This window comes from Lactuca serriola, chromosome 8 (assembly GCF_051521515.1).
Source record: "Lactuca serriola cultivar US96UC23 chromosome 8, Lser_US96UC23_V15, whole genome shotgun sequence".
Classification (NCBI taxonomy): Eukaryota; Viridiplantae; Streptophyta; class Magnoliopsida; order Asterales; family Asteraceae; genus Lactuca; species Lactuca serriola.
Window position 1 is genome coordinate 129399123 of NC_136415.1, and position 23325 is coordinate 129422447.

Here is a 23325-nt window from a genome sequence, read left to right on the forward strand (position 1 = left end):
AAAACTTCAAAAATTCGTAACTTTCACATACGAACTCCGTTTTTGACGTTCTTTATATCCATGCGTAGGTGAAATTATGCACTGAAACTTTCGTTTAGACTCCATCGGCTAATTTTGACTTTATTTTTAAAGTTATATTTTTAACAGACCGGGACAGAAAAAGTCCGTTAAAAATTCATAACTTCTTCATACGACATCCGTTTTCGTCTGTCTTTTTACCGTTGAACTACTATCAACAAGATCTTCGATTCTCTTTTAGGTTGTTTCGGCTAAAAATCACTCGGTCTAAAATTCGAGTTTCGGCCTGCATATTGCTAAGCCGAAACTTAGAAAAATCATAACTTTCTCATACGAAGTCAGATTTGGGCGTTCTTTTTATGCACACTCTCAGTTTAACGAACACTACGACTTTCGTTTAGATCGTCTAATTTTTATTTTTGACACTTATTTTTATCCTTAACTTGTTAAATTATAATAATTAAGCATAAAACACATTATAATCAAATAATACATCTTATTATTTCAAAACAAGTTACAAATGTTGGCCTAGACTATTACATCATCATTAATGCCTATCCTAGAAACACGGACGTTACAGATGCAGAGGGGGAAAGTGATAGCATGTGCATCAAGGCAGTTGAAGCCTCATGTGACGAGGTATTCCACCCACGATTTGGAGCTGGGGGCGGTGGTGTTCGCCCTCAAGATCTGGCGCTACTATCTGTAAGGAGTCCGGTGCACCATATACACGGACCATAAGAGTCTGAAGTACCTCATAGATCAACCCAACCTGAATATGAGACAGAGGAGGTGGTTGGATGCAGTAAAAGACTACGACTGCGAGATCTTATATCACCCAGGCAAGGCTAATGTGTTAGCCGATGCCTTAAGTCGTAGAGAAAAGAGTGCTCCGATTCGAGACGTGTGTATGAGGATGACGGTGATGACTCCAGTCCTAGATACCATCCGAGAGGCTCAGATGGAGGCTGTGAGGCCAGATAACCTCAAGAGGGAGCGAGTGATCAGACAGGTTTCTAAGTTTAAGATGGATAGTCGGAGGCTTATGACTTTTTGTGGGCGGATTTGGTTGCCCCATACAGGTGGAGCTCGGCACATACTGATGGAGGAGGCACATAGATCGAGATTCTCGATCCATCTAGGAGCCACAGAGATGTATTTGGATCTGAAAAGGGATTATTGGTGTCCCTGTATGAAGAGAGATGTGACATGGGTAGTCGAGAGGTGCTTGACCTGTCATCAGGTTAAGGCGGAGCACCAACGTCCACATGGCCTGTTGTAGCCTCTAGAGATTCCTCGGTGGAAGTGGGAACATATTTCCACAGATTTTATCACCAAATTACCGAGAACCGTGAGAGGTATCGACGCAATATGGGTGATTGTGGACCAGTTGACGAAGAGTGCTCAGTTTTTGGCTACCAGTGAGAACTCTTCTGCAGAGAAATCAGCCGAGATTTATGTGAAAGAGGTAGTAGCACGGCATGGAGCGCCTACATCGATAGTGTCGGGATCGAGATGTGCGCTTTACTTCCAGGTTCTGGAAGAACTTTCATGAGGAGTTGGGTACCCGGTTGCACTTCAGTACCACATACCACCCACAGACAGGGGGGGCAGAGTGACCGGACGATTTGGACGCTTGAGGACATGCTGCGTACATGTGTTATGGACTTCGGTGGAATTTGGGACACCTATTTTCCCTTGGCTGAGTTTTCGTACAACAACAATCATCATTTCGGTATTGTTGAAGGTTATATGAGCGGTCCAGATAGTTTGTAGGCTGGTGCGACTTTCCAATCAGGCTGAAGGCTTTATATGCATGTTGTTGTTTGTTATGTGTATGTGGTGATACTTTCTGGGAACTCACTAAGCTTCGTGCTTACAATTTCAGTTTATTATTTCAGGTACTTTTGAGAAACCGTGACAAGGCGAAGGCGTGACCGTACACATCCTTGGTTTTATGACTAATTGGATCTTGGGAGACTCTGATTTTAAATAATGTTTTGAAAATAATGGTTTTGTAGACACTTCTTTTAGTAAATGGGTTGTTTTGAAAAGTTTAAAATTTGTGTGATTTTGTGATGTTACGTTTTAGAGGAATGGAGGTTGGTCGTAAGAAGGCCTGATGGGGATTAAGATGTTTAAATAGGGGACAAAACCCTAAAAAACTAGGGTTTAAGGACTGCACGAGTAGGCCGGCTATACCCACATGTACGCCTATCGTACTCCTTCTCCGCTATGACTTTCATGCTGACTTACACCCGACGTACAATCCTGGTACACCCAACGTAAGGGGCTAAAATGCAATAATTTAAAATACTAAGGGTTGAAATGGAAATACCTGAAAACGGGTGTTACACGATAGCAAAGGAGTAAAGAGGAGTGAGAGTAGAAAGACGATAAAGACCATGGATTGGTGGTACCGCACATGACTTAAGCTACAGACAAGGCACAATGTTTGTCACGACTGAGTTGGCAAACCGTAGGCCATACCACACTCATCCCCCCCCCCCCCCCCCCCCCCCCTTCTGGCCTAACCCGTAATCATTAAACGATACAACATGAATACTTAACTCATTAATGTTAAAACAATTACCAAATTTATTAATAAAAATAAATGAAAATCATAACCAAATACAAGAAATACTTAATCTTATACAACAATCATTAAATAAAATAAAAAGTTATGAGAAAGCTTTAAACCTCTCTACTAAATTAAAACTTTCAATAACATGGTAAATAAGTAACATGAATAGTAATAAAACACAACTAATTAATCAATCGTTATAATGACAAATTTCAAAATATAGTAACTTTTTAAAATAATAATAATATATTAATATTTAAATATAAAAACTATAAATTACTAAAAATATAAATTAAAAAGTTTTTTTAATTATATGATATCGAACTCTTGGATGATATTTTTAGGATATATATCTGATATTCATAATTTAAAATCTTCAACAAACAAATTTGAGACTAAAATTTATCTCATAAATTTTCGCTCTTCATCTATTATTTTTCCATAATTATAGTTATTATTTTTTTATAAATATAATAATATAATGATAAAAGTATATATATTGGAATCATTATTGAAAAAAATTATGAGCGGAATCACTATAAAAATGGAGAAGTTATTTGAGAAAATAAATAAAAATAAAAATATTAAATACATTGTAAAAATTTATAGCAAGTTTTGGATTGAGAAGCCCATATTTTCACTCGAAGACTTGAAGTGGGGTCGCCCTAATGGCAGGCAGGGCAGGTGGCTAATGATATAAAGCAAGCAAAGGTGCGGCAGAAAGCTGACAACTCCTTGTAAATTGCACACCATTATGCTTTTTAGTTTTTAGCCCTTGCAGTGGATTTCCTTCCATTCTCAAAACAACCGGAGAAGTTATTTAGTGATGAATTGAAGACTATCGAGTAATCACCTACGCTATGTTTTTACAATTCTTATCGTTTACCTGAATCGTATTTTCGCTTTCTTCTGCTCATATGGTTTAAGCTTCACATCATCCGATTCTAGTTTCTGTTTTGTTTATACTTATAATGCAGCAGCATCTAAATTCGAACTGTTCTTATTATGGCTACTAGATTTTTTTTCGTCGTAGTTTGAATTTTTCTGTTTTGCCGCGAAATTGTAGGAATTTTTCGTTGGATCGAGTGATTAGTTTTGTCATTTGCTTGGATGTTCTGGTAGTCGTAAGTAATATAATGATGAAAACATTATATACATATATAATTATTAGTTTTCCAAGGTACCCTACCCTGAATTCAATCCGCTGTTCGTATAGTACAGATCCCCTGGGCCATTGAACTCTTGGTTCCCTATATTTAATTAAATATTAATCTATCACAAAAGTGGAATAAACAATTTGTTTGCATACAGTATGTGTTAAATTGATAAAACAGAGGTTGTTTTTGTGATTCTTTTCGCCACAAGGTCAACAGATAGCAACAAAAAACAAAAAGTCTATTTCAACAAAATTAACAATCTTGAATAGTCTTACTACTTTGAGGAACATGTACTTTTTTGACTTTTATGATCAAAGGAATAACCTTTTAAACAGAATTGATCCTTTATTTTTCTAAACTTAATAGAAACATCTTTTAATTTGAATATTTCAGATATCACTTGATACAATCTTGAATCTCCTGATAATAATGTAACGTCATGTTCTTTTATAGGTACTACAGCTTGCTGAATGCCATGGAACTCTTGAAAAGTAATATGCCAATGTGTCCTGTAGATCAACATTGCTCACAATGGGCTAGGAATTACATGAAATATTGTCTTTGCACAAGGAAGGATTGGATTTCACTGATATTGGGATTAATTAGTGTTATGAGTTGGGGTGTTGCAGAGGTACCTCAGATCATCACAAATTACAAACAAAAATCTTCAGAAGGCCTTGCTATGTGTTTCCTTTTGACATGGATACTCGGGTAATAATAATATACTTGTATTTACTTTTCCCTTTTTCCCTTTTTTACTTTTCTTTTTCTGTTTGGCAGAGATCTTTTCAACGTCTTTGGTTGTTTGCTTGAACCAGCTACAGTGAGTTTCTGTTTCTGATTCTGTTTTGTTATTTTTCTTCTTCTTCATCGTTTTAACTATGGTGTTTGGCTGTATTCTCTTACCCTGCAGCTTCCAACACAGTATTATATGGCAGTGGTAAGCACTTCTTAACCCACGAAGTGTCTTAATTCATTTTTCTGTTTTTATAAGTTGAATTTGCACTTTTTATTGACTTTTGGGTGGGTTGTAGTTGTACTTGGTGACTACCTTAGCTCTTACTTCCCAAGCACTTTACTATGGTTACTTCTGTCATCAAAATACATCCAAAAGACAAGATCATAAGGTAACAATTTTCCTTCTTTTTTTTTTTAATTATTAATATGGTAGGTAGTTCTTAATCCATAAAGTTTCCTCATTTTTTTACAGATTGAGTCAGCAGACAAGAAAATAAAATGCAACCTGGACGACTCAACAGCTCCTATGCTATCAAAACCCACTCCAAGTTTGCCAATTCCAGCTGCTGATTACGATTCTGCCCCTGAGAGAGTATACTACACGTAATGTTCTTCCATTGAAGCAATTACTTTATAATATATCTCCATGTTTTTTAGTTTTTATTTATATATTTATCTTTCTTGACGATTGATGCAGCTCTGCTAGATCTTTAACTAGAAGTCACACTCCTACGAATTTCTTTCAAAGAGCAACTACCCCTGTATCTATATCTACATGTGATCAGGGTTCTGTTCAAGAACCCTTGCTTTTGGGAAAGTCACAACCTAAGACTATGCTATGTGTGGTGCGTTTGTTGTACTTTTATGCAATTAACTTCTTCATTTGAAAGAAAACTAATAAACTTTTGTCACTGATTTTGCGATAAATATGGTGTTTTATGATTCAGGTTTTCACTGTGGCAATTTTCTTGTACACATCGAATCTCAAACTTGAAAGAAACAGTTACCTTGATTCTACTTCTTCTGTAAAACCACATGAAGGATTTGTTATTCAAGTGGGAAGAAAGCTTTTACAGGCAAAGATTACTAATTTGGTTCTTGTTATTACATTTATTACTGCATTTTAGTTTAGGTAATAATTATTAATTATAACTGCAGGTAAGTGGCAGTTTAGTGGAAGGTAATGAGGGGAGCTCTCAGAGTATTGGAATCGGTACCTTCCTTGGTTGGGGAATGGCAGCTATTTATATGGGTGGACGCCTCCCACAAATTTTCTTAAATGTAAAAACCCCTCCCTTTTCTTAAATTCAATTTTAAAAATTAAAATAAAATAAGTGTATTAATATGTTTATATTTGGATGTCCTTGATTTCTGCACAGATAAGAAGGGGACATGTTCAGGTATATCTTTCATATTCTCTTTGTTTATTATTTCTTTTTTGAGTGGGCAAATTTTTTTAATAAAAACATGTATCTGTCAAATGTGTCTGCATATTGAAATTAATGCTTCAGTTATGTTATTCTCTGAAATGTGTAGGGTTTGAATCCACTGATGTTTGTCTTTGCACTTGTTGGGAACTCTACTTATGTAGCAAGGTTAGTATATATGTGATATCATAAAAAAAGTATGATTATAATTTAGTTAATGAATTGTTTAAATATATGTAAAATCTGTAAAGTATTTTGAAACGTATGATCGATGTTTATGTATTTGTGTAGCATACTTGTGAACAGCCTGGAATGGTCAAAAATACACCCGAATCTTCCATGGGTGGTGGAAGCAAGTGGATGCGTGATGCTTGATACTTTTGTATCCTTGAAAACTATGTTTTTTTTTTTTTTTGCCTTTTATAAAAATATATCATTTGAGTTTTATAAAATATATAAAGTTTTTTTATTTTTATTTTTCATAAGACTGTTGATCCTTAACATGCATGTGATGCTAGATTCTAATTCAGTTTATCTACTTTCGCTATCGGAAGAGTAGAAGTATTGACACGAGGCATAGGGAGTTGGATCCATGATTGTTGACCAACAAAAGGAAGTAGAAATTTGTTGTTTTGTTCACCACTCCTTTGATTTATTTCTTATCTTAATTTAATAGAAAACATTTCATACAAAATGTTTCAACGTGTAATATGCATATGGAGTGGAAAGTTGCATGGTTGACGCTGTTTAACATTGAGATTCTTTTGTTTCAAAGTGGGCTCTAGTAATGACAAAGAATTTCAAACATTTCGTTGATGTTGTATTAAAAATGACTATCACGATTATAAGAATACATAAGATGATTTCCCAAAATGCAAAACAATAAAATTTATACATGATTGATGATGATTCAAAATGTTATTTTATTTCATCTTGCCGACCATTTGTAATTTTTCAAAATATAAGTATAACATTTGTAATTCTTCAAAATATAAGTATCACCTATTAATACAGGCTTGTTTGATAGACATATTTTCAAAGATCTTTCAAGTTGAATGAGTTGGAAAGACTGTTTGATTTGTATATAAAAAAAGTTTTTTTCGGTAAGATAACTTTTTTTCATAAAACTCAAAACTATATCTTTTTGGCTAAATTGGCCGGAAAGACAATTGAGCCAAAAATCTCGCATCTTTCTTTCTTATCTTTTCACTCTTCATCAGACAATCATCGTCTCCTCACAAAACTCCCTACTTCGTTGCCACTAGAGCCACTAGATCCGCCCCACAATCATCATCTCCTCACAAAACTCCCTACTTCGTTGTCACTAGAGCCACTAGTTTCGCCCCACAGGTAACCATATCCTTTTTTTTATTTGTATCATTTAGACAATATTGCAAAAATGTTCATGTGGTTGGCAAAATTTTGTAATTTTGGGCTAAAAAATTTTGATGGTGCACAAATGGTTTAAAATTAAATCTTTTTATTGCGTTTGGTCCATATCCACTTAAAAAGACGATTATATCCTGCTTATTTGTTTTTTTTTTCTTTTTTTTAATTAAGTTTAATGATTTTAAGTAATTAAAAATTATAAAATGGCCCACTTTCCCTCTGCCTTTCTCTGTCTTTCACTCTCTCTCTTTCTCACACACATAGACATATATTCTCTCTCTCTCTCTCTCTCTGGTGGTACCTCCCATATCTAATATCCCTCTCACGTCTCTTTCGCTCTCTCAAGAAAATACACTCAAGACCAACCCGAATGCCACTACCATTCGCCTGTACTGTTTGTTGCCAGATGCCGCCAGAAACCTTCAGATGCTATTGATCTGTTTGTATATCGGGAAAGGAGTGACGAGCTTTGTCAATAGAGACAGTGGGGGAGTTTAAACCCAAATCTAATCGCCTACCGCACATCAAGCTAAGCTTCCGGTGGTAGGAGATTGGTTGTAGAATAAGATAACAAACTGGGTCAAGAAATAAATTCAAACTCCAGTGGGGACTTTAGATCTCCACCAGATGTAAGTTTCCGATAGCGGGGGATTTTAAACCTAGATCCCTAGAAATTGAAACCTTCATCGTCTTTTTCCTCGTTTTTCATATGTTGGTCAAAACTTGCATCTCCTTCTCAAACCCAATCCCGGTTGAAAGTATTGATGAGTGGTGGTGAACGATTTGATGGGTTTTGGTCATAAGACATCCTATGTGCTCATACAAACCCTAATGCTTGGATCTAGGTTTCTCTATTGTACATGCTTTGAATCCAAGACTATAAACCCTAATTCTAGCATATGGAAATCAATATTAACATATAATTAGGTTTAAGATAGTACCTTGATTGTTATGAAGCAATAACAATCCCAATTCCTCCTTGAATTGACTTTGGAAGGCTTAGAGTCACAAGTGTCACTCCTCTAATGGCTCACAAACACCATAAGCAAGAGGATGAAGAGGAGAGAGGTTAGAGGCTGCCCAAAAACGTGTGAAACCCTAGCAAGAAGCTTCCCCACGTTTTTTGAGCCTTAAGGGTTCTATATATAGTGAGGCTATTAGGGTTATCTAACAAGGAAACCCTAATTTGGTTGCTTAAGCCCTAAGCAACCCATAGACTCCTTTAATCAAGCCCATGGATGATTTCCTTATGGGTTTCCCCATAGAATTCGTCCACCCCTTGATTCAAGGCAATCCATGGCCCAAATTGCAATTATCTTATAATTACAATTCTAGTCCCTTAAGTTTAATTAATCTCTTTTAGTCACAAAACTAATTACCAATTAATTATTGACTAATATTAATTAAAAAATATGATTTCTCCTTTAATATATTATTTCCATAATATATTAATAAATCATATTTAATCCTTTCTCTCCATAATTCATCCTATCAAGTTGCTTTGGTGAAGGCAACCCAAAAGGACCATGCACCATCGGGTCAAGTACATACCAAAATGGTTATGGACTTAGACACTAATCCAACAGTCTCCCACTTGGATAAGTCTAATAACTATTCTGCGTATGACTTCAGATCCTGATCTGCAATCGTAGCTTTCTAAAGCCGCTGTCAACTCTGATCCTATCAGATACGCGTGTCCTTAGATAAGGGATCATATATTCCTCCATTCTAGATATCATATGAGATATGATTTCAAATCATTCTCTCTGTACTACTTCTCGATTTCTGATTTATGACGACAGACTAATTGAACAAATCAAATTAGCCCTAGCTCGGCCGAGAATTTACGTTTGTCATCACTAAACCATCGAGGTGACGCTGTGAGTGGCTTGGAGGGCCACTGAGACCGGAGATGTTTCCCCGACGAGTGCCGACGAACCCGAGGCACGCTGAAGAATCGATCGTCTGCCTCCTAGCCTCCACCGTTCTCATTCTTCTTCTCCTTCTTTAACCGCCGCATGGACCGACTGCCGCCTATGCCGTCAGTGGAGCCGCAACATCAGTCGACGACGAGGCTGCGAACCGCCAACTGCCATTGTTACCTTGCTGCTGCCTCCGTCGGAGAGCTGGAGCGTGGCTGCCGCTTTTGTTCGATCATTAGCCGCTACTGCCACCTTCGTGGGTCTCTGTCGTTCGTGGAGTGCCACCATGTGGGTGGCTGCTTTCGGGGTCCGAGCATAATGCATAGGGGTCGCTACCCTAGTCCGCCGTCGCTAGCCACCGGAGAAGGTCGTTGTGCATGCTTTGGTGTGTGTGGTTTATTGCTTCAGTAGAGTGGGTGTTGTGTGGATGTTGGTTAGCCGGAAACTATGAAGATAACCACCATGCGCCGCCGCCGGCCACCATTAGGTGGTTGTATGTGTGTGTTAGTATTAGTGTGAGTGTGTGTTATTTTGAGATTTTGCATTGTAACTGTAATAGTGTCAAAATAATGAAATGAAATCTCAAACCACCACCGTAGGGTGGTGGCTGCCGCCACCGGCTGCTGTGTCGGGTGGCGGTGTGCTTGTCTTGTGAGTTGACTCGGTTGGGGATGCTAGAAACCCTAATGGCCCTTGTTAGCCTAATGGGCCCAATGAAGCCAAATGGGCTTAGTGAAAACCCTAATGAGTCTAATGGACTCTAATTGACCTAATAAAACCCTAATGGGCTCAATGATATTTTAGTGGGCTTAATAGGCCCAATAAAGCCCTAATTGATCTAAAAGCCCAACAAATTAATTAATGGACTGGTATTGGGTTGGTAACCCTAATTAGGGTTTGGAAAACCCTAATGCCATGAAACCGTAATTTTGGGGAATTAATCGAGACACACGAGAATTATTTAATAATTTGAGATATTAAATAATAAACTTTGGCGAAGATGAATCTAAGCAATATTGGACTTAACGAATTAAGTCCTTAATGGATTAAGTCCTTAATGGGTTAAGTAGGAAACTTAACCCTAATCATCATTTTATGTGAAACCCTAATTTCACTTGGGTATATTATTGGGCCTTTATGTTGGGCCTAAATGATTGAGATAATAATGGGCCGTCCAAGAGCAAGCAATTGAACTAGAATAATTTAATGGGCCTAGCGTAAGGCCCATGTAATGGGTTTAGGCTCAATTTGGAAAATTGGGCCATAGTTTGGGCCTTAGAATGAGACCATGTTTAGGCCTAGGCCCAATTTGGAAAATTGGGCCATGTGTTGGGCTTTGATTTCTAATTGACTTTGGGCCTATGGATTGGGCATTGGGCTTGAATAAGCCAAGTTAGGGGTAATGTAGTAATTACCCAAAGGATATACTTATAGTTATGTATTGGGACCCAATTATTAGTTAGGTGTTATTTTGGTGTTGATAGTTCGGGAATCTGTCAGCCAACAGTTGGGGTCGAGTCTGCGGGACTTCAGCAAGTGTGGGATGGTGTCTTTGGGACTTCAATAGTGTGAGGTGAGTTACCTTCCAGTAGCGGTGGGTCTACGGCCACAATGCCGACCCACGAGTAGGAGTTGTATGTTAGATGATTGTCTTTGTGATATCATCTAGGTTTGCTACTACCTGATATGTTATATGCTGGCATGATATGTTGTATGTGATAGTGGTAGTAGGAGGGGAATAGTCCCCAAGTTCGGTCGTTAGGACTGAAGGGTATATCGGACACCCCATATATGTCTGATAATATGTTATGTTATGATATATGTGACAGTAGCAGTAGGGGGTGAAATAGTCCCCGAGGATCGGTTGTTAGGACCAATGGGTAGTCAGCACCCCAGAATGGCTTGACATGGGTAGTCAGCACCCCAGAACGGCTTGACACGGGTATGTCGGCACCCCAGAATGGTTGTACCGGGTAGGTCGGACACCCCAGAATTGCCCGCCAGTATGTATGATATGTGATTGTATGGTATGTGGTATGATGGGGGAACTCACTAAGCTTCGTGCTTATGGTTTTCAGTTTTGGTTTCAGGTACTTTGTGTCTAAAGGAAAGGAGCCGGTTTGATCGCAGCGCATAACACTATGGTTTTCCGCACATGAAATCTTTGGGATTACACTCTGATATTGTTTTATGATAACATGTTTGATTATTTCTACTTTGGTTTTGACATGACATAATACTACATATGTTTTATTACACTGTTGGTTTTATAATAACGTATTTAAAAATGAAATTTTTGGCCTGTATTTTTGGGATGTTACAGAGAAACATTAAGTAAATGTGAGTGGGTAGGTTAGAAGGAGGAGGGGTGCGGTGGGTATAGTATAATTTGTCTTTTTTGGTTTTTAATTAAATATATATAGAGAATATTTAAAAAGAAATTTTAAAAAAAAATTAATGAAGGGAAAATTCATCATTTCAAGTTGGGTATGGACCAAAACCACAAAAAATGCCTACTATAGGAACTAAAACCACACAAAGTATCTAAAATTGAACTAGTGATGAACAACGAAATCTTTTTGTACCACAAACACATAATTTTGGCAAACACATGGACAATTTTTGCAATTTTGTCTGTCTTCTGATTGGAGAATATCAGACGTGAACCTTTATCTGTTTCATCTTACTTTCTTTCTTTTGATTTTCGAGCATAGGATTTAGGAGGACCATTTCATATATAAAGTTTCAACCAGAAATTATGATTTTAACATACATTTTGTGTAATTTTGATTTTGTATGGCAATTTATACTTGGATTTTTAAATGATTATCGTATAATTTTGATTTTGTATGATAATTTGTATGTTTTTATAATTATTCAATAACCTATTACAATATAAAACAACAAGGTAATATGTTTATTTTTCATCATTCATCGCAATGAATCAGATGTACAATCAAATAACATGATTCTTTTCCCGGTCAGTAAATTTTTCCACATAACAGTTTCTCAGACAACAACTATTAAACAGACCCTATAACATAATTTATAAGATTCTATCGGTCGAATATGTAGCTTTGTTTGACACAATCATATCCAACTCAATCAACAACTATCAAATAACCTTTAATATAATTTAAATATCACATGACTCGTCAACCATCATTACGAATGATTTTTCATTTTAAAAAGGAAGAAAAGACCAACAAAATGTGCGCCGTATATCAAGAGCGTAGCATTACTCATTCCGGTAATTCATAATTGGTTTGGTTGAAGTTGAATCTCTTAAGTCAATATGAGTTGAGACACAATATTTCATAAGTTGGAGGGTTGGAATGCTTTAAATCAATAATAAGGGGGTTGACATGCAAATTTACCACGTTTTGACTGGACGGGGAGTATAGGCAGAGCATCATGTACTGTAACGGGCCAAATTTGAATGGATATTGGATGGATGTGCACAACTACACTCTACAAATAATGCATATATAATTGAGCCTAAAAGCTAAAAAGCACAATTTCAAGCACTAATTTTTGTCGTTGCGCTGACGAGATAGCTAGGAAATCGAGCAAGAGTCGGGAAGAGGGATACCGCTGATTCATTCAATCCCTCTCTTTGAAAACCCAAAAACCCTAGATTCAGTTATCCTCTATTTGTGTTTATTTTTTCCTATTCAGATTCACAATTTGAACAATTTTTAGGATAGGAAGCAGTTTTTCTTGAGGAAATCAATACAAAAATGAGCAGCAGGAAGGAGGAGGAGCGAAATGAGAAAATTATAAGGGGTTTAATGAAACTTCCCCCTAATCGAAGATGCATCAACTGCAACAGCTTGGTATGTGTTTCTATGTATATACCTTTTTAAAGTTTACAGTTTCTTTTAGTTATACTAGTTTTATGTTTGTAGTTTTTGGAAGTTTTCACACATGTTGTTCATCGTTGTTCGAGTATTCATGAATGTTGCTGATAGAGACCGAATCAGTTGCTTACCTAATTATGTTAGTTCATATGACTGGAAGTTGTTTCATTGTAACGATGAGACTCCCAGTTACTTAACAACATTGCATATAAATAATCTTTTTGCAATGGAAACAAATTAGAATAATAGGTGTTTCAAAAGTTGGAAACCTACCTTTTCTACTTGAAGACATTTTATCTACTTAAGTGAGTATTAGCTCACATAAGTCTGAGTGTTTTCATAGTTGATTTCCTAGAACTGAATCATTTATTCATAATGGGATATCCGCATAGCTAAATGAGTATGCCATATTGATGATTAGATTCTTACTTATCTCATAAAGTGACAGATTAGTCTTTGCATTCTTCTAACTCCATGGGAGGTCCGAAGCACAAAGTGTCATATGCTCCTGTTAATAATCAACTATAACTTATAGCTTCATTATTTATGTAAAGCATACTAGTCTGGGGTTATAGCAAGTTACTTGAAATAATAATTGCATAACTTGTTTATTTTGGTGATAAAACTTATATTGCTTCACCCTCTTCCCTGACCATATTTTAATTTTAAAATTTGATTTCCAGGGACCTCAATACGTGTGCACAAATTTTTGGACGTTCATTTGCATGACATGTAGTGGGATACAGTGAGTTTTTGTCCCTAGTTGAAGTTCTTTCTTTCAATGCTATTCAACATCAACAATGTATGTATGTGTTACTTAGATATACATAAAACAATGTATGTATGCTGGGTAACCTAGTAATCTTTTTCAACATCATATTAAAGTTACCTCAATGCATGTTGCAGCCGTGAGTTCACTCACCGAGTTAAATCTGTGTCAATGTCCAAATTCACTTCACAAGAAGTGGAAGCCCTTCAAGAAGGTGGTAATCAGGTACACGTGAAACATGATACTACCCAATGTCTTTTTCTCCATGGAAGCTATTCTGTTTTCTGACATTATGTTTGCTTCTTCAGCGTGCAAGGGAAACATTTCTTAAAGATTGGGACCCACGAGAGCAAAGACTCCCAGATAACAGGTGATACACACTTTTAAATTTTTACATGTGTTTTTTTTTTTTTTTTTCCGATAAAAATAGACTTGTCAGTTGTCATGCATGGTCTCTGTTACAGCAATGTGGAGAAAGTTAGAGAGTTTATAAAGAGTGTGTATGTGGATAAGAAATTTTTCGCTTCAAAGGCCTCTGGAAAACCTCCTAGAGATACACTGGTAAGATACAACATCTTAAGTCTTAACAAGTGAGCTTGTTTTGTTTTGGTGTGTGCTGATTTGGTTATAAACTTATCAGAGCCTTAGAAACCATGAAGATGAAACAAGAAGAGCTAGTTCATATCATTCTTACTCTCAAAGTCCACCATATGATTATCAATATGAAGAACGGCGTTATGGGAAACAGGCTCCTGCACTTACTAAAAAGCCTGGATCAGATAGAGGAATGTTAAGGTTTTTGAGCACCAGTCGTTTAAGTGATCATGGGCAAGAGGATAGTTTTGCTAATGAGGTGGCTAATGCTCGGGTATCAGATTATTCAGGGAGTAGTGGAGCTGACCCGTTTAGATCTGGTACCCAATCGCCTCCCTATCAGAAGGAACTTGGATTCAGTAGTCTCAGTAGAGAAATGTCAAGAGATAATTTAACTGAAGATGTTCAGCAGCAGTCTTCAGTCAACACATTCTCCAGTCCAAATGCTAAAGGAGAATCAGATCAGGTTGATACTACATTATCCCTGTTGTTACTAAAAACTATATATTTTGTAGATTCTGATTTTTATTTTATTCTGTGTTATTTTAGAAACCTGGTCCTTCAGGCACCACATCTACAGCTTCAGCTGAATTTGGAAAGTTTGATGGTCTGGACCTATTTAGTGCACCATATGCACCTCAATCCCAATCCACCACAACATCTGCTGAATCTGAAAAGTTTGGTGGTTTAGACCTTTTTAGTGCACCATATCCATATGCACCTCAATCAACCACACCTGCTCCTGCGATTGCTCCTTCAGTCATTGACCTATTTGACTTTTCAGCTTCAACTTTGTCCATAAATAATAATACTTCAAGTGTAAATCAGCAGTTCCAACCTTTTGACCCCTCAGCTTTGGATTTATTTACTGTTGTGCCACAACAGCAGACAACCACCCTGAAAGTGAAAGATATAGAAAATGAGGGATGGGCCACATTTGACATGCCTTGGCATGCACAACCTGCTAAAAATTCAACCACCATTGTGCCGGAAACTTCTACAAGTGAAGGGTCTTTTGGGAAATTTGACCAACCTCCATCTAATTCTATGGACAAAAACTCTCAATGGTCATTTCATCAAGACTTTGGTGTTGATGATACTGGGATCCCACTTGGAGTTGGGGCTCAGAATAATCAGGTATTGCAATAGGTTTGTGTTATCAACTCAAACATAATTACATGTATTCTATTCATTTGTATCACTCTTAATTTTGTTTAGCAGTCATCATGGAGTTCATTTCAAGAGTCTAATACACCTTTTCAAGATCCTTTACCTGTTGATCCGTATTTGGCATGGGGGATATCAGAGGTAACCCTTAATTTTTAGCTACAAATATCATTATTAGGAAGCAAATTGTTTTATTATATATTTATTTACAGAATATGAAGATGAAACAAGCTGATGTGGATGCCAGACCTGCTTCTTTTCTTAACACAACACCACATGTCATTGGATCATTAGACTCTTCAAATCAACTCCCTGTCCTGGTAGGATGCTTTAATTTATTTATAAACACATTATAATTATCATTGTTAATTTATTTTCTTATATATTTGATTGTTTCAGGATGCAGCACAATCACATGGAATTGATACAAAATCTCGCAATCCGTTTGATTTTCCTAGTGATGAGGATCTTGAAGCTAGCAACATGGTAAGTTTTTCATGTATATAATTTTTTTTTTCATTTAAAAAAGTTCATACCAGCATACTTCTCAAAATCTGTTTTTTTTTTTAAAAATAAAATAAAATAAAATTCCAAATGCAGTTCTTGGACATGAGCTCTTTGCAATCTAGTCTGCCAAATCATAATTGGTTTCCTGAAAGTGCAGCACCAGGCATGCAGATTCCGTAAGTGTCTCTGTTATTTTTACATAATTTTACCTTATTAGTAACATAATTTATTTTAATGTTTTTGGGTCATTTTGTAGGAACATTCAAGCTCAGGGACCTGTGGCTTCAATTGGTGGTGGGAATCCGTTTGGATAGGGTCTATTCTTTTGTGATTTTGTTTACATGGTTATGTTAAAAATTGTTATTCTTGTTTCCTTGTAAAAATAAGGTGTGTTTGGGTTTAATGGTATTTGGCAATTTTAAAGCAGTCGGTAGGTGGCATGTATAATCTTTTTAAGGAAGGAATGCTAGTTTATTCGTAATAAAAACACAGGATTTTGAACGAGTCATCACTGAGTAACATATGATATGAGTTGCGTCCAGAAGCCGCCTGATTAATAAAGTTATTTGCAATTAGGTAGGTGCAGTCAAGTCGATTAGTTGATTTTAAGTTTTTCACCTGCTTTGGTATAAAACAAAACGTTTCCCGATGGTCTACCTCTATATAATATTCTTTGAAATCATACATCAACTCGGTTTATGGATTTCTATTTCTTTTGGAATACAATGAGCAAGGAAGAAGTTTTTGATTGAGATGGTGTTTGGATATTATTTATCATCAAACTTGCTTTAGACACGATCTACCTTCCCACCAACATCATCCTTCTCCAACAATAAACGTTGTTTTCTATCATCATTATAATCATCTACACCACTACGAAAATAATCTAAATTTCCCTTAATGGATGTGGTTACTGATGGCGGTGCTTCAAGAAGAAATGAGATGGAAAGAGATGTTTAGGTAGGATGGTTTTCACAAAGTAGCAAGAAAAGAAGAGGAGCAGAGAAATTTGTAAGCTTTGGAAAGATGGATGCTTGATAATAATAAAAGGAGGGGTTGGGAGCGTTTTCACCTGAGAAGATAATGATGAGATTGTGCGTTTTGAAATTGTGTTGGCCAAAAAATGATAATGGCCGGAAAATATGAAAGTAGATTTCCAAAAAGTGATAATGGCCGGAAAATATGAAAGTGGCCAAATTTGTACAGAAGTTAGTTTAATAGTAAATTATGTATAAAAATATAAGTTTATTTGTGTTTATTGAATAACAAATATAATTTTAATTGTGTTTTTTGAACCTGTAAACTGCTAGACATGTAATAGTCGGTCAAAATGATATTTTTTATAATCAACAAACATGATTTCAATTGTATGCAACAAATAATATAAATATGAATATATAAAAATTAATAGTTAATTACCCTATAATTTTTTAGATAATAATAATAATTTTTAGTTGGACAAAATATGTGAAAAAAGCAAAACAGATTCAATATTTTTTTTCTTTTATCTTCTTTCGTCAATTTTATGCAATTAATTATTTCATTTGTACTTTCTTTTTATAATCCAAAAAGTTTGCTAATTAGTTCAATGGGATTTTCTAAAAACATTATTATATTAAGAAACATACTCAAAAGATGTTTGCACTTTGCACTATAACTTCTTTAAATATAAATTTTTAGTTAAAAGTCAAAAACTAAAATATATTTAACAAATCCCAGAGTGCCAGGTCAGACTCCGGTAAAGAAGTATTATGTTCGAGAACGGTTCAAAGACCGTTTTGTAAAATTCCCAATTACTTTACTTCACCGGAAATCCGTAAGAACCCTAGAATTTGACGACAGTTTTACCTGGAAGTTGCCCTTCGAAAGCCAAATCGGAAATCTGAAGCCATGGATGGGAGTATCCTGGAATCAATCGGAGTGGAAATCATCGGCGTAATGTCTCCGGTCTCAATTTGCATGCTCCTAGTCGTCCTTATAGTCTACTCTCTCACATCCTTCTCCTCTTCGTCTGGCGAGCCCATCCGTACCGCTGCTAATCTCGTCTACCTCGAAACACCGACGGATTCTACATCCGAGAAGATCGAAGGCTCACTACTCAATGCTCTTGTCTTTGTCATCCTCATCGCCGCTGTAACTTTCCTTCTTGTTCTCCTTTATTACTACAACTTTACCAATTTCCTCAAGAACTACATGCGTTTCTCTGCATTCTTTGTGCTTGGTGTCATGGGCGGTTCCATCTTCATTTCCATTATTCGACAGTTCTCGATTCCGATTGATGCCATCACGTGTCTCATTTTGCTTTTCAATTTCACAGTCGTCGGAGTTCTCTCGATTTTCGCTGAGGGTATACCGATACCGATATTGTTGAGGCAGGTTTATATGGTCCTTCTGGGTATAATTGTGGCTGCGTGGTTTACTAATCTGCCAGAATGGACCACTTGGACTCTGCTTGTAGCGTTGGCTCTCTACGATTTAGTTGCGGTTTTGGCTCCTGGTGGACCTCTTAAGATCTTGGTTGAATTGGCATCTAGCAGAGATGATGAACTTCCTGCTCTGGTTTACGAGGCTCGGCCAACAGTTTCTCGGAACCCTAGAGGATCTGGTTTTGGGCTTTTGGTTGGCGGGGTCTCTTCTGAGTCAGTGGAGGTTGAGATGACCCGGCATAATCCTAGTGATTCCAGGAATGGTGGTGATTCCGATGAGACGATGGAGGAGACTTCCCCATTGGTTCCAAGCCTAAGAGATAGGATGAGGTCTAGTTCAAGTGGCAGTAGTGAGTTTTCTTCTACTGATCGCATCCATCGAACTGGAACTGATATCATTGAAGACGAAGAAGTGGATTTGTCACCACTTGGTGCGATTCTGGGCATGGGGGGGAATGAATCTAGAAGAGGCAGGGAGATTATTGATGAGGAGGAGACTAGTAGAGGCATAAAACTTGGGCTAGGTGACTTTGTTTTTTATAGTGTTCTTGTGGGTAGAGCTGCAATGTATGATTTGATGACAGTGTATGCTTGTTACCTTGCTATTATATCTGGATTGGGGTGCACTCTTATACTGTTATCAGTGTTTCGTCAAGCTTTGCCAGCTCTCCCAATTTCTATAGCACTGGGTATCATGTTCTACTTCTTGACCCGGTTATTAATGGAACCCTTTGTGGTTGGGACATCCACAAATCTAATGATGTTTTGACTATACTCTCATAGAGCCAGGTTACTTCAAATCACTCTAGAGGGGTAGGGGATAACTTTCACCTTTTGGCTTTTGGGTTGTAAAATTTTTGCAAGTTGATGGATGAATCATTCCATGCTGCAAGTATCTTTCATGAATTCCAATCCTGTAAGTTTTTATGATTTTCTTGATTCAAGAGTAAATGAGATCATGCCCCAAATTGTAACTCATCGTCCTCTCTGGTACTATAAATTTTCAAGTAACATACATGTTTATGCCTCTATCTTGATGGATTGCTGTAAATTTAATAATTCAGCTTTAATATTTGTCATACGTGCTGATTATATTTATACAGGATTCACATGTGGAGAATCATGTATGGCTAATGGGTCTATGTAGAGTGGATGACAATGACATTTTATTTCACGCAACACAAATATGACTGAGTTAGTTTGCAGTATAGGCATTCTTGTTGTATGCATATGAAATTATCAAAACTGTGGTTAGGCATAGGCATAGGCATAGGCATAGGTGTAGCTAGTTAGTTTTGAGTCTTGTCAAATATTGTAAATTCATGAATTATCTTGGGCTGATGGAAATCTTGTGATTTTCTGTTCAGTTTACCACATACTGCAGAAAAGAATTTGGTTTTTGGTTCATGATTTCAGTTACTGATGTAGTGTTCTTAAGATCTTTCTAATCTTATCACCAGTTGTGCGACAATGGCCTTAACTCATTTGTAATTCTCACGACAAAGAATAGTTATGTGCAGTTTTAGAGTAATCTCTATAACTCTACGAATAATAAAACATGCTAAAAGAGTATAATCATACAAGAAAATATGGACTTGCATTTACCCATCAAAAGGACCAAAACATATTTTATAACACCAAATGCCACAACTAATAGAATAATAATAATTAAATAAACAACTGTATTATTCCCGCTCTTCTAGAAGTCTCATCCCTATACTAAGTGCATGCTACTCCTTGAATAACCCGATTGAGGGGTTTAATAAGGGAATCGACAATGTTGTCTTTGGTGGGTACTTTATATATTGTGACAGCACATTTACCAACAGTTTCACAAATGAGATTTTTTTTTTTTTTTTTTTTTTTTTTTGGTGTGTAGTTAAACTTATTGAAATTGTCCATGTGGTTTGGCAACATTTTACATTTGGTCCCTATCTTCTTTTTATTTATTTATTTATTTTTACATTCGGATGGATGGTATGATGTTGCGGTTTTAGTCCTTCGTAGACTTGAAAAGATTGTATTACCCTTTATACTTTCTTTTTTATTTATATATAAACTGTTCCTTATTTATTAATTAAAAAAAAAAAAGATGGTTTCACCCAAACCTTAACCTAGACCTGACAAACGTGTCGTGTCGTGTCGGGTCAAGACGTTAAACGGGTTGAAAGGGCTTGACCCTAACCCGACCCGTTTAATTATCGTGTCGTGTCGTGTCAACCCGTTTATTTTCGTGTCGGGTTTTGCGTTAAGGTTTATGCCTTGTAAATATGTTGTGTCATGTCGTGTTGAAATATTTTAAAGGTTGGAAAGTAGAAGTTGTGGAGAAAAAAAGAAAAAGTGAGACACTTGAGTTATGAGATGGAATGACAAAATTTATATTAAGTTTAGAAGGAAAAATGAAAAGAGTTAAAGTTTGGGAGCAAAAGGAATAGATGGTGAGGATGACTAAAATTAAGTAACTTTGAAAATATGAATTTACTTCTAATTATTGAGTTTGGCCGACTAGAAGTCTACAACATATAATATATTTATAAAAATATAAAATTTATAATAAATAATATATAATTAAACGGGTCAAATTCGAGTCATCTTTGAGTTGAAAGTCTTGACCCTAACCATACCCGTCATCGTGTCGTGTCGTGTCAACCGGTTTACATAAACGTGTCGAAATCTCTGATCCTAACCCGCTAATTTCGTGTCGTGTTCGTGTCGGGTTTTTTGTGTCGTGTCATGTTGTGCTAGGTCTAACTTAACCCCACCATGTAATCGTCCTCTCTTCCTTCTTTTTATTTTCTCTCCACCATCAAGAACATCTTCCCTCTTAGCCACCATAGGTCGCAACCACCATGTTCTCCCTAATTGACTGCCAACGCTCATCACCGCTGACTGCTCTTCTTTTGCACAATGACAAATCTTCTTCTGCATATAAAGATCAACAATCCTCTGCGCCACCTCCATTTCATCTCTACTTTCTCCGATCAACCCATCCACCTTCGCCTTCGGCAGCCTCACCTTTTATCCGAATTTATCCAAACAGAAGCACACTCTTCCAACCTACCACCACCTTTTTCCCTAACCATTTAAATCTCAGGCAAACCTCTGTGTCAGCATCATAAGCTCCAACCTCTCCTTCTCCTTCACGTTTAAACCATGCAATACCCTTTTAATTGCCACCGACTTCTCCACCGTCTCCGACAGTTTGGGTAACTTGACTAGGAAATAGACCTTCACAGGTTCAAGATTTTCTTCTGGATTGATGGGAGTAGCTCTGATCCCATTATCTCATAACAACCTTCGATTCCAATAGAACATGGCTGTCGTAATCCTTAATCATTTCAAAATCTTCAATGGGTGTTTGTAATTTGAAGATTTCGCTATCGATCTTCATCATTTTGGCTTTCTTCTTCCCTCCTCCAACACCTCATAAACTGTTCCCCAATTGCTTCTTCCGACTTCTTTATTCGATTTAAGCTGGCAATAGTGACAGCCAATTTGGATATAGTGGTTGTGTGTTCAGCACATCGCGGCAGCTTCAAAAAGACGATGGCCGGTTACCAGTGGTGGTTCTAGAAAGAGGCCGGACAAAGGGAAGTTGTTTTATGGCGGTGGTGGGTAGTGGCTGGTGACCAATGGTGGGAGTGGGAGTGCAAGTGGGTCCCACTAGTTAATTAATCAATTAATTCATTTTCTTTAACTCAAAAACCTAAAAAAGGAAAATGTAAAAGATATCATAGGGACTTACACCGTAACAAAATTAAAATCAAATCCGAGTGCAAAATAAAAGATAAGGAATCAAATCCAAAATTTTGACAAACCATAGGGACGACAAAAACCGGATCGTCCAAATGTTTTCCCTAGTTTTGCATTTTGTTATGCTTCCGTCTTATATAACTTCAAATATGGACGGAACTTGCATTTGAGTAAATGACATGACTATATTTGCAATGAAATATCAACTTAAAAGTGACATTAAGTGACATTAGGACAAATGTAAACTGTAAATTTGGTCCATGGGCTGCTAAAAGTTATGGATGATTTTCATGGTCCAAATGCTAAAACATTTTATAGGAATCAATTTAATATTTTTATATGAGAAATTAAATTACCTCCTCCCTTTTACGCCTACAACTATTCGTACCCATTAAAATTATACCATTCAATTTAATTTTATTTAATATATTCCTAATATATAGCCTTAATGAGTTAGTTAAAAAAATAAGGAAAAATGACACTTATCATAATCTTATTAGACAGAAACATTTATAGGCATAAAAGGTAGAAAACAATTTAATTTCTCTTTTTATATTTAGAAAATAAAAATATCCCATCCATCCCCTACGTAAACATCTCCCCCTCACTGTAGAGTACACATCACCTTCATCAACTGAATTTCAGATTTAACTCACACACACAATGATGAACAAACGCCTGCATATCAATGACTTTCAGATTCAACACACACACAATGATGAACGGACACATCTTGTACAAACATTAAACCCTCTCTTACCTCATTACTCACCGAAACAAAATTGATGTACACCCATGAACCTAGAAATGAAATCAATTGACACCCATGAACTCAAAAAAGAAAATCCATGAACACCTATTATTCCATTTCTACTGAATGGGCAAATATAATAATCAGGTTTTCTCAACTGCTTACACTGACATGAACATATATAATCCTAATATACGTGTTTGCAACTGCTGGATGTGCAACAAACACCTCACTTCAATTTTGGGTTATAAGAAACCAAGCAA

The 23325-nt window shown here is 36.6% G+C and overlaps 3 protein-coding genes across 4 annotated transcripts; all 3 read left to right on the top strand.

The window, feature by feature from the left end:
* The first annotated feature begins 3297 nt into the window (after positions 1-3297).
* Positions 3298-6731, top strand: LOC145071283 (PQ-loop repeat family protein / transmembrane family protein). The gene is made up of 13 exons (XM_079018190.1): positions 3298-3447; positions 4213-4470; positions 4540-4582; positions 4673-4699; positions 4794-4886; positions 4970-5100; positions 5195-5342; positions 5445-5573; positions 5656-5778; positions 5877-5897; positions 6034-6092; positions 6216-6306; positions 6443-6731. The coding sequence occupies exons 2-13, from the start codon at positions 4235-4237 to the stop codon at positions 6518-6520; spliced, it is 1179 nt and encodes a 392-aa protein (XP_078874316.1). The 5' UTR covers positions 3298-3447; positions 4213-4234; the 3' UTR covers positions 6521-6731.
* A 5937-nt stretch (positions 6732-12668) lies between these two features.
* On the top strand, positions 12669-16640 carry ZIGA4 (ARF GAP-like zinc finger-containing protein ZIGA4). Of its 2 annotated transcripts, none has more exons than XM_079014142.1 (12): positions 12669-13071; positions 13779-13840; positions 14002-14089; positions 14173-14234; positions 14329-14425; positions 14505-14924; positions 15008-15595; positions 15677-15766; positions 15838-15945; positions 16025-16111; positions 16226-16308; positions 16389-16640. In XM_079014142.1, the coding sequence occupies exons 1-12, from the start codon at positions 12976-12978 to the stop codon at positions 16444-16446; spliced, it is 1839 nt and encodes a 612-aa protein (XP_078870268.1). In that variant the 5' UTR covers positions 12669-12975; the 3' UTR covers positions 16447-16640. The 2 variants fall into 2 exon arrangements, with proteins under 2 accessions (XP_078870268.1, XP_078870269.1); XM_079014143.1 differs by having other exon boundaries at positions 15680-15766.
* Positions 16641-17862: 1222 nt separating this feature from the next.
* Positions 17863-19973, top strand: PS1 (Presenilin-1). Its single transcript, XM_079015856.1, has 2 exons — positions 17863-19474; positions 19662-19973. The coding sequence occupies exon 1, from the start codon at positions 18023-18025 to the stop codon at positions 19325-19327; it is 1305 nt and encodes a 434-aa protein (XP_078871982.1). The 5' UTR covers positions 17863-18022; the 3' UTR covers positions 19328-19474; positions 19662-19973.
* Positions 19974-23325: the final 3352 nt, after the last annotated feature.

What these genes read in the sequence shown, in the direction of transcription:
- LOC145071283 (XM_079018190.1), top strand. Translation starts at nt 4,235, where the DNA reads ATGGAACTCTTGAAAAGTAATATGCCAATGTGTCCTGTAGATCAACAT. An exon ending in CTTTTGACATGGATACTCGG is followed by an intron (nt 4,471 to 4,539) that starts GTAATAATAATA and finishes TCTGTTTGGCAG; the next exon opens with AGATCTTTTCAACGTCTTTG. An exon ending in CCTGAGAGAGTATACTACAC is followed by an intron (nt 5,101 to 5,194) that starts GTAATGTTCTTC and finishes CGATTGATGCAG; the next exon opens with CTCTGCTAGATCTTTAACTA.
- PS1 (XM_079015856.1), top strand. Translation starts at nt 18,023, where the DNA reads ATGGATGGGAGTATCCTGGAATCAATCGGAGTGGAAATCATCGGCGTA.
- ZIGA4 (XM_079014142.1), top strand. Translation starts at nt 12,976, where the DNA reads ATGAGCAGCAGGAAGGAGGAGGAGCGAAATGAGAAAATTATAAGGGGT. An exon ending in CTAAAGGAGAATCAGATCAG is followed by an intron (nt 14,925 to 15,007) that starts GTTGATACTACA and finishes GTGTTATTTTAG; the next exon opens with AAACCTGGTCCTTCAGGCAC. An exon ending in TGGCATGGGGGATATCAGAG is followed by an intron (nt 15,767 to 15,837) that starts GTAACCCTTAAT and finishes ATTTATTTACAG; the next exon opens with AATATGAAGATGAAACAAGC.